At 38.8% G+C, this 14,220-nt stretch overlaps 1 protein-coding gene across 1 annotated transcript in view; it reads left to right on the top strand.

The window, feature by feature from the left end:
• The window catches only part of si (sucrase-isomaltase), a 68,274-nt gene that overhangs the window by 30,805 nt on the left and 23,249 nt on the right, over nucleotides 1-14,220 (top strand). The window contains exons 24-39 of the mRNA XM_014986269.2: nucleotides 1,830-1,979; nucleotides 2,073-2,279; nucleotides 2,418-2,572; nucleotides 3,144-3,312; nucleotides 4,143-4,239; nucleotides 4,874-4,986; nucleotides 5,293-5,418; nucleotides 5,697-5,825; nucleotides 6,066-6,179; nucleotides 6,312-6,374; nucleotides 6,838-6,951; nucleotides 7,056-7,146; nucleotides 7,246-7,384; nucleotides 9,226-9,359; nucleotides 9,517-9,551; nucleotides 10,141-10,257. Coding sequence (XP_014841755.2) covers nucleotides 1,830-1,979; nucleotides 2,073-2,279; nucleotides 2,418-2,572; nucleotides 3,144-3,312; nucleotides 4,143-4,239; nucleotides 4,874-4,986; nucleotides 5,293-5,418; nucleotides 5,697-5,825; nucleotides 6,066-6,179; nucleotides 6,312-6,374; nucleotides 6,838-6,951; nucleotides 7,056-7,146; nucleotides 7,246-7,384; nucleotides 9,226-9,359; nucleotides 9,517-9,551; nucleotides 10,141-10,257 — 1,953 coding nt within the window. The remainder of the gene's footprint in view (nucleotides 1-1,829; nucleotides 1,980-2,072; nucleotides 2,280-2,417; nucleotides 2,573-3,143; nucleotides 3,313-4,142; nucleotides 4,240-4,873; nucleotides 4,987-5,292; nucleotides 5,419-5,696; nucleotides 5,826-6,065; nucleotides 6,180-6,311; nucleotides 6,375-6,837; nucleotides 6,952-7,055; nucleotides 7,147-7,245; nucleotides 7,385-9,225; nucleotides 9,360-9,516; nucleotides 9,552-10,140; nucleotides 10,258-14,220) is intronic.

Below are 14,220 nucleotides of genomic sequence, written 5' to 3'. Positions count from 1 at the left end.
AACTCAGAACTTGGCTTGATAAATTACTCTTGTCTTTTCATATGATCCTTATAAAGTTGGATAAAAAGTTATCAAGATTAAGCAAATAGTCAACATTTTATCTGTTTTTTTTATTATTTTAATTAATCATTGACTGGTCATTTTATTTGGGATAGTTTTTTTTTTTTTTTTTTTACATGAACCTGCTTTTCACAGGGTAACGCCTACATAGATTTAGGAAAGACACCAGCATGTAGAGGTGCTGAAAAGGGAGGTGTAAAGGGGAGGTGTCTGAAGGCAACAGTAGCTCAAATAACCACTTGTTATTGCCAAGGTGTGCTGAATACGGTCCCTGAATGCACAACATGCAGAACCTTGAAGCAGATGTGCTGCAGCAGCACAATAACACACTGGATGCTACTCTTGTTAACTAAGAATGGGAAACTAAGGCTACTTATTCCCACAGATATGATTATGTTATAAATACGTTCCCTCCGTCTAGAAGTCAGAATAATGCCGAATCATGCTTAATTTTTGTGAAGTTGCAAACTAAAATCCTGGAATTATTTGTTTTAGTTGGACAATATTTGTGATGAAAAATATTTACTTAACTAGACCCATTACAAAAATAAATAAATTAATTAAATAAAAAATAATTAACATTATTGTAAGTGTAAATCCTGTAAGTAAGATAAGGGTAGAATGGGGCTAACCCCAAATAAGTAAGGTGAACCTAATAAAGTGTGAATTTATATATAAAAAAAGCACTTTACACCCAGTACTGTTACCTCAGACATGCAGGATGGATAAACTCTCCAACAGCTACACGTCTGCCATTTGTTCTAATAAAACCTGAAAAAAACATAGGTATGAAATTCAAGGTTGGCCTGTAACTGTAAGAAATGACAACAGTTCACATTAGTTGAGGGCCAAGAGGGCCTTCTGTGAGGGCCTGTGTGTGCAGGAAACCAAAACAAAGATTGAGGATAATGACTAAGAGCAATGATTCTACTGTAAGCTCTCATGGTTACTAGCAAAAGGCAAGAGTTTATAAACCATCAAGAGGTCCCGGGCGAAGTAGTGCAAGAGAGATTCTCCTTTGTGCACTTGTGTACTCATGTGTGCACCCACACACTTCTGTGTGTGCACGTGGGTGTGTGTGTATGCACAGCTGCAGATGCTCTTATGCGGATCCTCAAGGTCTCTCTGGTCACTCACACAAGCCTGCATTTATCAAATGACTCTCTGTGGTAATCATTTCCTGGGGGTGAGGGGTAAATGTGCTGTTGAACTTAAACTCGGGCTTGTTGTGACCATTTGTCTTTGTGAGATCAGACTGGGCCTTGAATGTAGATAGCAACTGCCAAAAATCATTAAACACATGTAGGTTTTTCAATACATGACTTCGATTTACGGGCGGTGGTATTTTATTTAAGCATTTTGTCTGGAAGAACATTTTAATGGCCTCTTGAAAAATGTATTGCCTAGCTCTAACTTCTGGTTTTCAATCCTCGTTTTCTTTTCTGTTCCTCCTTTTTAATTTCTTGTTCTTTAACATTTTGACGATGCCTTCCTTTTCATTCCTCTTCAATTCCATTGTTTCTAAATGTAATATTCTCCATCTTTGCTCTGGATGACATAGTCATCGCAAAAGAATCTGTGAAACATTGTACGCATCTAATGATCCATAGAGAAAAAAAAAAAATATTACAAATACTGAAATACGCATTGGGACTAGACACCATTTCATGAGCAATAAAAGTAAAAAATAATATAAACAGATGAAAACTTTACAGTTTGGATCTCCTTGACTGAATGACCACATGGATGTTTGGTATGATTCTTTTCAGGTGCTTTTCCTGTCCAACCTGGACCTGAGCCTTGGAGAAAGCTACACAGTTCAGTTTGACATGATAAGAGAAGAGCTTCAGCGTTTTAACTGCCATCCAGAGGATAATGCAGATGAAACCAAGTGCAAGGCCAGGGGCTGCCTGTGGCAAGTGAGTAGTAATTCACCTTGATGTTCATGAGTACACATGGTCTTTTGTGGATTAATGATCACCTTCCTAATTTGTTTTTTGTGCCCTGTGTAGACAAGTACCATCGAGAAGGTACCTTGGTGTTACTATCCAAATGACTACGGTTACACTGTTACAACAACCAGCGAAACCAGTACCGGTATGACACTCGATATCACTCGGAACATGAAGTACAGGAGCAGTGGTCGTCCAGGCTCACCGGATGTGAACAACCTCCGTGTCCAGATTTGGTATCACGCCAGCGACATGCTCCAGTTCAAGGTTTGTACTTTTTTTTTATCATTGTAGTGTGGGTTTTTGACGCTGCCCTTTGCTTCTTTTCTACTTAGAAAATATGTCTTTAAGACACTCATACCATTATATCACTCAATATAATAATAAAACCCCATCTTTGTCCAGATTTGGGACCCAACAGCAGATCGCTTTGAAGTACCGGTGCCACTGTCCGTTCCTTCGACTCCTGAGGCGGATGAAAGCAAAAGGCTTTATAAGGTCTCAGTGACTCAAAACCCGTTCGGCATCCAGGTCGTAAGAAAGAGCACAGGAACCAAGATGTGAGTATTCAACATTAAATGCCTGCTTCAGGCAGGCTGAACTCCAGGCAAATCTCTGACTGCGCCAGCAAATCCTGCTGTTTTGGGCACTTGGTTAATAAATATTTTTTTAATGTTGATGTAGCTGCTCTTCCAGGCCACCAGCACAATGAAAATCGCAATGTGTTTTAGTACTTAAAGAAACCTTTAATCCTCAAGTAAAATGACCGGGTCATTTTAGATTTTAAAATGAGACTGAAACCTCACCTTTTCAAAATAACTTTTAGTATTCACTTTTGTTTTATGCTGTATTGATCACCATGCATTGTGCTTTTATTTTTACATGTTAACGTGTTTTATAGGGTTTTCTTTGCCTTCAACTTTTTTATGTTTTCTCCTGTTCATTGGTTGAACATCTGTTTATTTTGAGGTCCACAAATTAGAAACTAGCATAGTCAGCGACTAAAGTAGCTTCCTGTTGCTCAGCAGGAGTCACAATGATGTCACATAACAAAAGAAGAATCTATTCCGAATAACAATTCCCTCTACCACCCTGCTTTTGACTAATTACATCCTCCATCGCTTTCCTCAGCTGGGACTCTGCCGTACCAGGTTTTACCTTCTCAGACTTGTTCATCCAAGTGTCGACTCGACTGTCATCCAATTTTGTCTATGGCTTTGGAGAAACTGAGCACACCACCTATAGACATGATCTGAACTATCATACCTGGGGGATGTTCTCCAAGGACCAGCCTCCTGGTGTAAGTAATCCACTAAATTTATACCTTCAAAAAAATAAAGAATAAAGATTATCATCCTAACAGGGGGCTTTTTAGTATCCAGCCTAACTATGGGGATTTTTTATTAAGCTCTTTTGATCACAGTTTCGTCACAGCTAGCAGTCATTAACACCTTTGTTTCCAAAGGTTAGGTCCTCTCAATGGGTTTTAAGCTTCTTGTGTTTTGCTACACCTGTGTGCCAAATGTCTTTAACATTGTATACTCTTCAGACATGTTAGAGGTGACCTGTATACATTTGTCTTTCTTTCTGCCATGTCACTTTGTTCTGTTGATATGAAGCAGTTTTTGAGTGTCATCATGTTTCCCCAAATAGTGTCAAGGCCAGTCAGGATGAGCTTTCTACCTACATCAGCATTATCAAGCATAATTGCTGAGCACGTGGGACAGCTCTGCAGAGTTCATACAAATGTTATGGTGCCCCTCAGACAGCAAGGATATTAAAACTAGAAAGGGGGGGAAAAGGCTAAAACACACACTATAAAAATAAAAATAATTAGTTTGCAAAAATATTCATAGCCCTTGAACTTTTCTTGGTCATGTTGCAGCCATGCACTTCAGTGGGTTTTCTTCTGATTTTAGTTGACATTTTAAGACAAAGTAGAGCCTAACTGTGAAATGAAAGTTCATAGTAATAGATTCAATAAAATATTTACAGAGACTTGCTAATGATACATCAAAGTGGTGAAAAAGCCAGCCTTTGGACAAACGGCACAGATATCCACATTTCAACCAGGATTTGGCAACTTCACAATTTAAATACTTTTTTATGTATTTACTTCCGTTCCTTCAGTACAAGATGAATTGCTATGGAGTGCATCCCTTCTACATGGGCCTTGAGGACACTGCTGATGCTCACGGAGTGCTGTTGCTGAACAGTAATGCAATGGGTGAGAAATGCATACGCATTAGTGCAGACTCTAAATCAAAGGTAGATAAGGGTTTAATGGGTATAGAGCAAGCTCATCAGTTTTCACATAATCCCAATGATTGACTTATTTTTAGAGTTGTAATGAATTTTACTTATGTTATGCATGCATATAATTACTACCTTCTATCAAGAAGAGTTCTTCAGATCCAAAAAAAAAACAGAGAGGAGAAACTTTGAAAACTGCTTTCTGAGAAAAAAAAAACATCTTACTCTTTACTATATCATTTTCAAACACAAGTGTTGGGTTACACACACTTTATGTAATGGTTAAATATCTTCAAGCTCCTACCTTTGGACGCATTCCTCCACCTTTGCCCATCTTGATTTCAGCCCACTATTAACTTCCTTTGCGGCCTCAGACAGTAACTCCTTGGCTAATGTCCGTTAGTATGAACTAACAAAAAAATGCGTCACAGAGGAAAAAAAACACTTAGTTATAGGAGCAGCCAAACTATGAAAAAAATGTAACTTATAAACTGGAAAATATCATTCAGACCTTACATACTGTAAAGGACATCAGACTTATTCTTGGACAAATTAGACTTTACATAAAACTTTTAAGAGTCATTAATATCTTAATATTTTGTGTCCAGATGTGACTTTCCAGCCAACTCCGGCTTTGACCTACCGCACAATTGGAGGCATTTTGGATTTCTACATGGTCCTGGGACCAACACCTGAGATGGTTGTGCAGGAATACACCACAGTGAGTCTTCTTTGCTTCATATAAGTGACTTCAGCTGTGTGAGCATGTGTGTGTTTTCCACTTGGCCCTGGGCCACTGGTGATGGACTGCGGCAGCTGGGAGTTCCTTGCTTCATTGCGTTCTTTCATTTAGCCGGTCCAAACACACATGCACACAAACACACATACAAACACTAAAGCACACAAAAAACAAACAAACAAACAAACAAAAAAAATACACTTTATGGACCTTGTCCTATTTTCCCAAAAAGCAACTATTTCCTCTGCTGAATTACCTTAACTTTCTTGTTTGTTTCCGTCTTTACAGCTAATTGGACGACCTGTTCTACCTGCCTACTGGTCCCTTGGGTTTCAGCTGTGTCGCTACGGTTATGCCAATGACTCAGAAATAGCAGAGCTATACAGAGACATGAATGCAGCTCGTATTCCCTATGTAAGTTTAAGAGACTTTTTTGGGTGTCTGTTGAGTGTTTAACAATAATGAATGAATAAATAATTACAAAAATGTTAAGGTCCTTCCTCTGTTGAGTCTAGTTTTATTAGTCCTTTTGAAGATGCTTAAAATTTCTACTTCTAAAACTGGATTAACAACTTTTATGAGTTTATTAGTAAGTTAGAGAAGCAATTATACAGTAATTTCAAGCTGAGAATTTGGCAAACGTTGTCAGTCAAGCGTTAACTAATCTGACCTTTACCTTTCATCTGCTGCAGGACGTGCAATACGCAGACATCGATTATATGGAGCGTCAGCTGGACTTTGTTTTGGACTCACAGTTTCAAAATCTGCCACGCCTGGTGGACGACATGAGAGCAGAAGGCATGAGGTTCATCTTCATTCTGGTAAACAACACTTAACCCTTGCTGGCAGACACATGTATGCACAAATACAGCCATATATCTCCAAGGCATTTTTACAGTTTAGCACACAGTGCATAGCATTAAACCATTTTAACTTGAGGCAAAAAGTAGTGGAGGCTTTTTGTAATGCTTTAGGCTTACAAATGATGTGTCTGATTCCAATAGTAAACTTAATATATTGTGAATCCCTGAAGTCGTTTATTGATGTGTGTTTAATTTCAGGATCCAGCCATTTCAGGCAATGAAACAGTTTACCCTGCTTTCACCAGAGGAAAAGCAGCTGATGTCTTCATCAAATGGCCCAGCCATCTGAGCAACGACATCGTGTGGGGAAAGGTAAGACTCAATTATCAAAGTCAGAAAATGACCCTGAACTACTGATAAAGAGAGACATAAAAAGATATGGTGATAGATTTTTTTGTCCCTCAGTTATTTGTGACTTTTTCTGTGGCCCTTTTTTCCTTTTAGGTCTGGCCTGATTTCCCAAATGTCGTAGTTGATGAAAGTCTTGACTGGGACACCCAAGTTGAGGTACACTGCCTCCCACATTTACAGTCTGAGCTTAGAATATTTCAAATATTTCAGCTATTGAATCGTTTTCATCTTTGAAACCCTCAAAGTAAAACTGGTTTAAACAATTTACTGGAAAGTTTGGTAAGCATGGGCTTAATATTTAAATTTTATCTTAAATGATAAATGGCTTTTACTTGTTCAGCACTTTATCAAGACCCCAAAACGCTTCACACTACATTTTAGTCATTCACATACGCACATTCACAAGCTGTTGGTGGCAAGCCGCCAGTCCCGCTCCGACAGAGACGGACGGAGTGGGAATCAAACTGGCAACCCACAGATTATAGGATGAATTTCTACCACCGTCTTAACACTTTCCTTTACATATGCTTTTGGTCGACTTTATGTAAATTTGTGGTGCATCAATGTAACTCAGTGAATGTTAACATTTTAATTATGTGCGTTTTTTGATCATTTCCAGCTCTACCGGGCGTACACCGCATTCCCAGACTTCTTCCGTACTCAAACCGCAGCATGGTGGAAACAAGAAATCCAAGACTTCTACAATAGGATGAAGTTTGATGGTCTTTGGATTGTGAGTATAAGGAAATAAATATATGGCTGTTCCATTAAGAAATTCTTCACAAAATTATCCACAACATTTCCTTTTATACATTGCAATCTACTTTTTCTCTGAAGGACATGAATGAACCTGCAAGTTTTGTCCATGGCACAGTTGGTGGTAAATGTCTTGGCAATCCCCTCCTAGAGAACCCTCCATATATGCCACGTAAGAATCTGTCTGTGTTTTGTTTTTTTTTCTAAACCCACCTAGAGTGACATTTTTAAATTGATTTTTGTGTGTTTTTATATTTTGTGCACCATACAGCCCTGGAATCCAGCCATATGGGCTTGAACCACAAGACTCTTTGCATGAACAGTGAGCAGATACTTAGCAATGGAAAGAAAGTTGCGCACTATGACGTCCACAACCTCTACGGATGGTCTCACACCAAACCTACCTTCGAGTGAGTGTATATGTCTTCATGTTTTCTTGGTTACACTATCTGAATTAACTTAATTGTTTGTATTAACCCATGTATTGTTTAAAAGGAACAGAAAGCTCTGACTGAACCGGCCTGTAGAGGAAAATCCAGCTTCAGAAGATTAATAACTCAAAATGTCCTGCCAGAAATCTGTTCTCATTAAATCTTTATGATAATGTTTGCCAGTGTAAAAGAAAATTGGTCCCTGTAACAATTTTCTCGCTGCGCTGTAGACACATCACAACATTACTTTAAGTTGTAGTACTAAGACTACAGCATAAGTGAGGTAACACTATTCTGTGGAAGAATTATAACCTCATTAGATTCTGACATTTTTTAGATATTGAATTTATAAAACAGAATTTTTGTGTCCTGTGCAATTGTGTATATGAAAGTCCTGTGAAACATCCAGGTGAACGTTTTGCAGGATTGTGAGGTGAACGACTTGATTGCAGGTCTCAACATTGCAGCACAAGACAAGTAGAGCAGCTTTTAGCTGGCCTGGTCGTTAAATTCCTATGCAATTCTGCTCAACGAAAAGTATCACTTCCAGCATAGTCTGGGTTTTCTCCCCTTGTCTCAGATTGGTTCCAGTTGATTGTTGACCTGGCTAATCAGCGAACAGACGGAGAAGTTGGTGTAAATTTTCTATGCTGTTTTAGACTTGCACTCTGCCTATAGATTTAGCAACAGCAGCAGAGGAAGTGAGTGAAGCCGTTCAGTCCATGTTGGCCACACTTCCAAATATTGAAATAGCATTAACAGCCGCTTCGCTCAGCTCAGCACTTCTCTCTTTGCAGTGGAGGACGGTTCTTTACAGCGCAGGCAATTTCTGGAAAGCTTTTTGGCATTGAACTGGCACGTTGCATGCAAACTCAAATGTTATCGATTGGGTGAAATGTAAAACTTCAACAGAGTCCACACCTCCAGGAAGCAATCGTTTCTCAGTAGCCAAGAGTCCAGACCCTCTGTACAAAACAAACACTGTGGGACAAGGGGCTGGTTTCTACCAGGCTAGCTTTTAGCCAATCAAATAATTCTCTTCTGGTCAAGTGACACCATTGAGTTGGCCTGGGCCAGAGTTGTGCCTCTTAACAGTTTACTGAAATCCATTGCACAGGTGTCATGTGGTTAAAGTAATAAAAAACTAATGGAAGCAGATGACAGCAGCCCCAGTGCCACTGCTGGTGGCATCCTCTGTTGTGAATCTCTAGTTTACCTCTGGAGTCAAAATTCAGACATGTGAATAACATCAAACACAACAGGTGTTGTCCTCACTAAGCAGGCAGGGATATACTTTATGTCTCTACAATGTATCTACTAAATACTAAAGGAGTGTGATTAATAATAGAGACTGTGCATGTTTTTATGTTTTGTAAAGATTTAGTGAGACACAAACGGCTGGAAGTTCAAACTGTTTATTACAGCTATTATTGAATGTAAGTTATATTGGATTTTGAGGTCAGGGCTGCAAATAAACCTTTTTCTATTCCTCTGGAATTCTGACTTGAAACTCACAAAAACTTTTACTGCAAACATGCAGAATAAATAAGATTTTTAATGTCTTTTACTGATAAGAAACAATACCGAGGAAAATAAAACTCCTGTTACAGTACTGTTTTGAGAAATACTGATCAGTCGTAATTCTCAGTCACAGAGGGCAATTACTATAATGTTGGGATTAAGTGTATACCTTTCAATGCCAAATGCAAAAGTTAAACAATATACCAGTGTAGGTGATTTATCCAGCATAGTTAGCAAGTACCAAGTTCCATGTATATCCGTGTCTGTGTTTTTGAGACAAACTGTCTTTCTTTATGCAGTGCTTTGCTGGAAGTCACTGGTAAGAGAGGAATAGTTGTGACCAGGTCAACCTATCCAACCAGTGGGAAGTGGGCAGGACATTGGCTTGGAGACAATAACTCCAGCTGGGACCAGCTGTTCAAATCCATCATAGGTATGTGCAGATACAGACACAAACTATAAAGGATGCAGGTTCTTGTCAATAATTGCTGATGATCTTTGCTCGCCTTTAATCTGACTCTATCAAGATCTGGCAGAAACTAGATAAAGCATTTCCTTTTTTTTTTTTTTTTTTCTTTTTATTCTTGCAGGCATGATGGAATTCAGTCTGTTTGGAATTTCCTATGTAAGTACCAATATCTGATCTTAGTTATGACAAGACATAATCTTATTGATATGACCTTGTTCTTTCTAAATGGATTACAGCAGCTTAAGTGATCTGATTTTGTTTGCCCGACCCACTGATCAAAGGACATCTCAGAATAATATGTGAAACATGTCATTACAAGCCCCACTCCCCCTGACAGAGTTTGAGCAAGCCTGACATGACCTATAAAGTTTGTCCTTAATTAATAAATCTTAGATGTAACTTATATTTTCAAACTCTTGTGTTGGTATTCTCAGGCTCCACTTTATTCACCTCTTTGTCCTTGACTTACTTGTTTCTGCCCCGTCCTCTTGCTCACACATCTTTCTGTCGTATCTCATCATCTCATTGTGTCTAGGAATAATCATAATCTGACACCTTATTGATTGTCTCATGGAGAATCATTTGCATGCTCCAAGTCGAGCCACGGGGTCACAGCACACAAAGACACTTGATAAATACAATGCTGGCAACAAAAGCGGTGTGACCTCTGTTGTCGTCGTTGGAAGCTGCCCTGTGTGTAGTTTCACCTGTTCCCTGACGCCTTTTCTGCCACTGTTGTTTTTAGACCGGCGCAGACATATGTGGGTTCTTCAACCCAACCGAATATGAGATGTGTCTTCGCTGGATGCAGCTGGGTGCTTTCTATCCTTACTCGCGTAACCACAACGGCAAGGGCAACCCGGTGAGTTACTTCAAAAACACTCGCATCGTCCTGACATCGACCACAAAGAGCTCAGCTTAAGGTGCAAATGTGTTTGTTCAGTCAGCTCAGATAGTTCAACTTCTCTTTAACTTCTTTTACATGCTTTAGAGTAAGAGGAATAAAGGACAATGCATTTTATTGCACAATAATTCTAACTTGTTGGACAAGAAATAAGAATTTTAACCAAGTTTTTGAGTCGCTGTCAAGTTGAATCATTGAGTTGATTATAACTGGCCGACAGTAATTGTTTACAAAAGAACAGAAAAACACTCCAGCATTAGTAAACAATTTGTTTGGTAGATTTGGGGTGCACTATAAAAATAAATAACACAGTCAAAAATTAACTATAATTTCTAATCATTGTGGGAATACAAACATTGCCTAATCGTCATTAGTTTATGATATTAGAGTTGGATGCTTCATGACTTACTGGAATAAGATAAAGCACTAATAATGACCACGAGCTGCAGTTGTGAATCTCTGGTTTGAAATCTTAAATGTATACTGATCAAACACAGTTTAAGATCATCTCTTTTGTGAAAACAGAAAATAGGGGAGCATTTTCTATGCTTTTCTTTTTAAATATTTTGTGGCACTAGTACACTTTATTGACACTAATCAGACAGGAAACAGGCAGAGAGATGTAGTAAAAGTCTCAAGGTCAGGGACATCAGATGGCTGTATGTCAAGAATCAGTAGCTTCCATTTAATGGAGAGCCTGCTCTACCACTGTGCATTTCCTGTTGTCTTTTTGGCATTAAAATTGCCTCAATTTAAGACCAAAAAAAAAAAAAATGGACTGGTTGGTTTGCAGCCAAGTGTGAAGCAGCCAGGATGAGGATCAGTGCCTCCAAATCCGAGGCCGTGGTCTTTAGCCGGAAAACGGTTTCAGAAATGGGCCATGACATCAGCAGGCGGGTTGGTGTAGCGTCTTTGTACCAGACTGCTGTTGTCAGGAGAGAGCTGAGTCAAAAGCCGATCTACGTTCCTACCCTCATCTGTGGTTATGAGCTTTGGGTCCTGAGCAAAAGAAAGAGGTCATAGATGCATGTGGCCAGCATGTGTTTTCTCTGCAGGGTGAGAAGCTCCGACTCAGAGTCGAGCCGCTGCTTCTCCACGTTGAGAGGAGCCAGTTGAGGTGGATCAGGAGTCTGTCTTGCTCTTGTGAATCCAATAGCTATTCTGTTTTGTCTTGTGAGATGAATGTAGATAATTCAGTGTGAATAACCTTAGACTTTAATTTGAAAATTACAACCTGAAACCGAAGTGATGGCAACCAAAAGTTTTACAGAAAAAAAAAAAAAAAAAAAAGTGTTTACCTGAACCACCCTGGAATGTTTCACAGCATTTTGTAAGAGCTTTGAAACCAATGTTGCTCAGAGGGCTCTCCTTTTACAGTGCTGATAACAAGTCAGTAGAGGCTTACTTCAAAAGGTCCAAACTATTCTTGCTGTTGACCCCGACCTCGGGAGCTTTTGGCGTCTGCGTTAGCCTGTAAAGTCAAGTTGTACAAACAGAGTTCGAACAACAAACTAAACGTAATCAACTTTTCCTTCTGTTTTCCACGTGGCATCTGTCTTAATTTGTGTCTTACACATACCTACACCGCACACAAACACATGGAAAAAAAGAGACCTGTTTGGTTGTCTGGTGTCGTTGGCATTCATTTTAGTGGTGACCTTTAAAAGCGTTGGAACACATCTGAAAAATCCAATAACGCCCGTCCAGAGATCGATCTCATAGGGCGAAATTTCTCCACGCGAGAGACTGCAATGCTAGACAGGGCACCTGCGCGTGCATCTTGTGTGTTTGTGTGGGTCTACATCTGTGCTTTTTAACGACATGGAGTGTGGATGTAATTGAATTCTCAAGGTGATCTGAATACCACAGCGCTGCACCTTACCTCCACAGTAAATACACACACGCGGCATTTAATTATGAACATTCAGTAATGAGAATATAACAGAAGGAAATACTGTCACGAAGACAGAAGTATAATAGAAGTAGGCTAATTAAATAAGCAGTGAGTTTTTTTTTTTATTTTATTTTATAAATGCATAAAAAAGTGTAAAGGAAGGAAAAGTGAGCCGTATGACAAAGGAGTTATAACGCTGTACAGGCTCAGCAGGTGCTTGCGCTTGCTAGAAAAAGGAACAAAAGTCAAAATTAAGAGTTAGAAAGCGAAAAGGTCATCTATCTACACCATAAAACATTTTCCTGTAGGTTTTATAAAAACAATATTTTAACATGTAAAGAGTGTAACCTTACAGACACACGACAACAACATCACCGCTGTAAACCAGATATGCTGTGCAGGGTTAGATACTGTAAGGGCAGAAAGAGGAGATTTTCTGCAGAGTCATTACCATCGCTCTGCCTCACTGTCTCTTTGCCCTCAGACAGACTTTTAGCACTGACCTCCAGATAATTTTAGTGCACTGGCAAAACACTGCTAGGTCCACAGTCAAATCAGAGCCCAATTAATTAAGCAAGTTAAAAAAAGCACACTGAAGTTCAGCACCCTTCATGTTCACTCTTCGTAAAATACCACAGGATTGTGGCTCAGTATCCGTATGCGAGTCTTTATGCACTTCACTGATTTAAAAAAAAAAAAAAAAAAAAATCACACAATAATGTTTTTAAATCAAGAGATAGAAAAAGCGCTCTATTTTCTTTTCACTGTGTTTTTCATCAGACATCTGCATTTTTTCATTAGGTCACAAACTATGTGCATTTTTCTGCTTATTTTACACATATGGAAGATTATTTAGGAAATTATTTGTCTTTTTTTTTTTTACTTTACTCTCAAAGGCAAAAATTTAAATTAGGTATGCTGCCGTTCTTTGACTCAGAGAATGAAACAAACTGATTTTCTGTGAGCTGTTTATAAAAACAGATGTTTTTTGAAGAATTGCCTTTAATTATAGACAAAATGTAATTTGTAAGACAGAGGGAAAAATCAGCTCTTTTTTATCATGACTGATAACCCTTAAGCTGGTCACCAAACAATTAGTGGCACTCATAAAATTACAATAAATTTACAATAAATAAAAGCTTATGTCAGTGGAGTGAATTTTACCACTTTTTTTTTCTCTCCTAGAAGTTCATGTTCAGAGCAAAGTGCTGAGAATTACCTTCCAGTAATCATATTTGATTGTACAGAATTAGGGGGGGAAAGGACTCTCTGAAATTTGAAGCAGATAGAATTCCTTTGGTCTCCTGATAATTAGAAGTCTCAAAATTTACTTGGAAAATTAAATGATAATCCGCTAAATTCACCGGGTCATAAAATAATGGAAATGATCTGTATTCAGTCGCATGCAGTTAGGCTTTCAATAAATGCCCGCTGAGCTGCAATTAATTATCACTGCTACAGGTAATGATCACATTCAAGGTAATACTGTGGGAGGGGGGGATTAAAAATTGTCCATCGTTTCGTTGCTGATCCTAATAGTTTCTCTGAAAAGTATCAGAATATAAAATTTTTCCAATCAAAAAGGAAGGTGGCACATACACACTTAGAATCTAATTTATCTACTGAACACAAGGCAATTTGCATATGGGGCACACATCCACGACACAAACACAAAGCATCATAGGGAGCAGCATATGGTCTTGGCACGCTTCGTCTAATATTCTTCATGATCGAGGGTGTGTGTGTTTACATGCGTGCACTCGACCAGATTGATTATTGTCCATGCTGCAGTCCCTAGCTGTAAGCTCAGTTTTATAATAAGCACTGAACAGTTTTATGTTTAACCCTATGTGCAGAAACATCACACCACATCTACTCTGTGTCTGCGATCCCTTTTGTTCAGCTGTTTTGATGATAGGCTGCTATCACTAAATAATGCAACGCTCTGCAAAACTATTTAACTTTTTCATATTAATGTCACACACACATCAGTGCACTGTGTTGTGCTAAAATAAGTGCATAACAGT

This window comes from Poecilia mexicana, unplaced genomic scaffold (genome assembly GCF_051168715.1).
Source record: "Poecilia mexicana isolate PSO_F unplaced genomic scaffold, ASM5116871v1 scaffold_13, whole genome shotgun sequence".
Lineage (NCBI taxonomy): Eukaryota > Metazoa > Chordata > Actinopteri > Cyprinodontiformes > Poeciliidae > Poecilia > Poecilia mexicana.
This window is presented reverse-complemented; position numbering and strand designations above follow the sequence as displayed.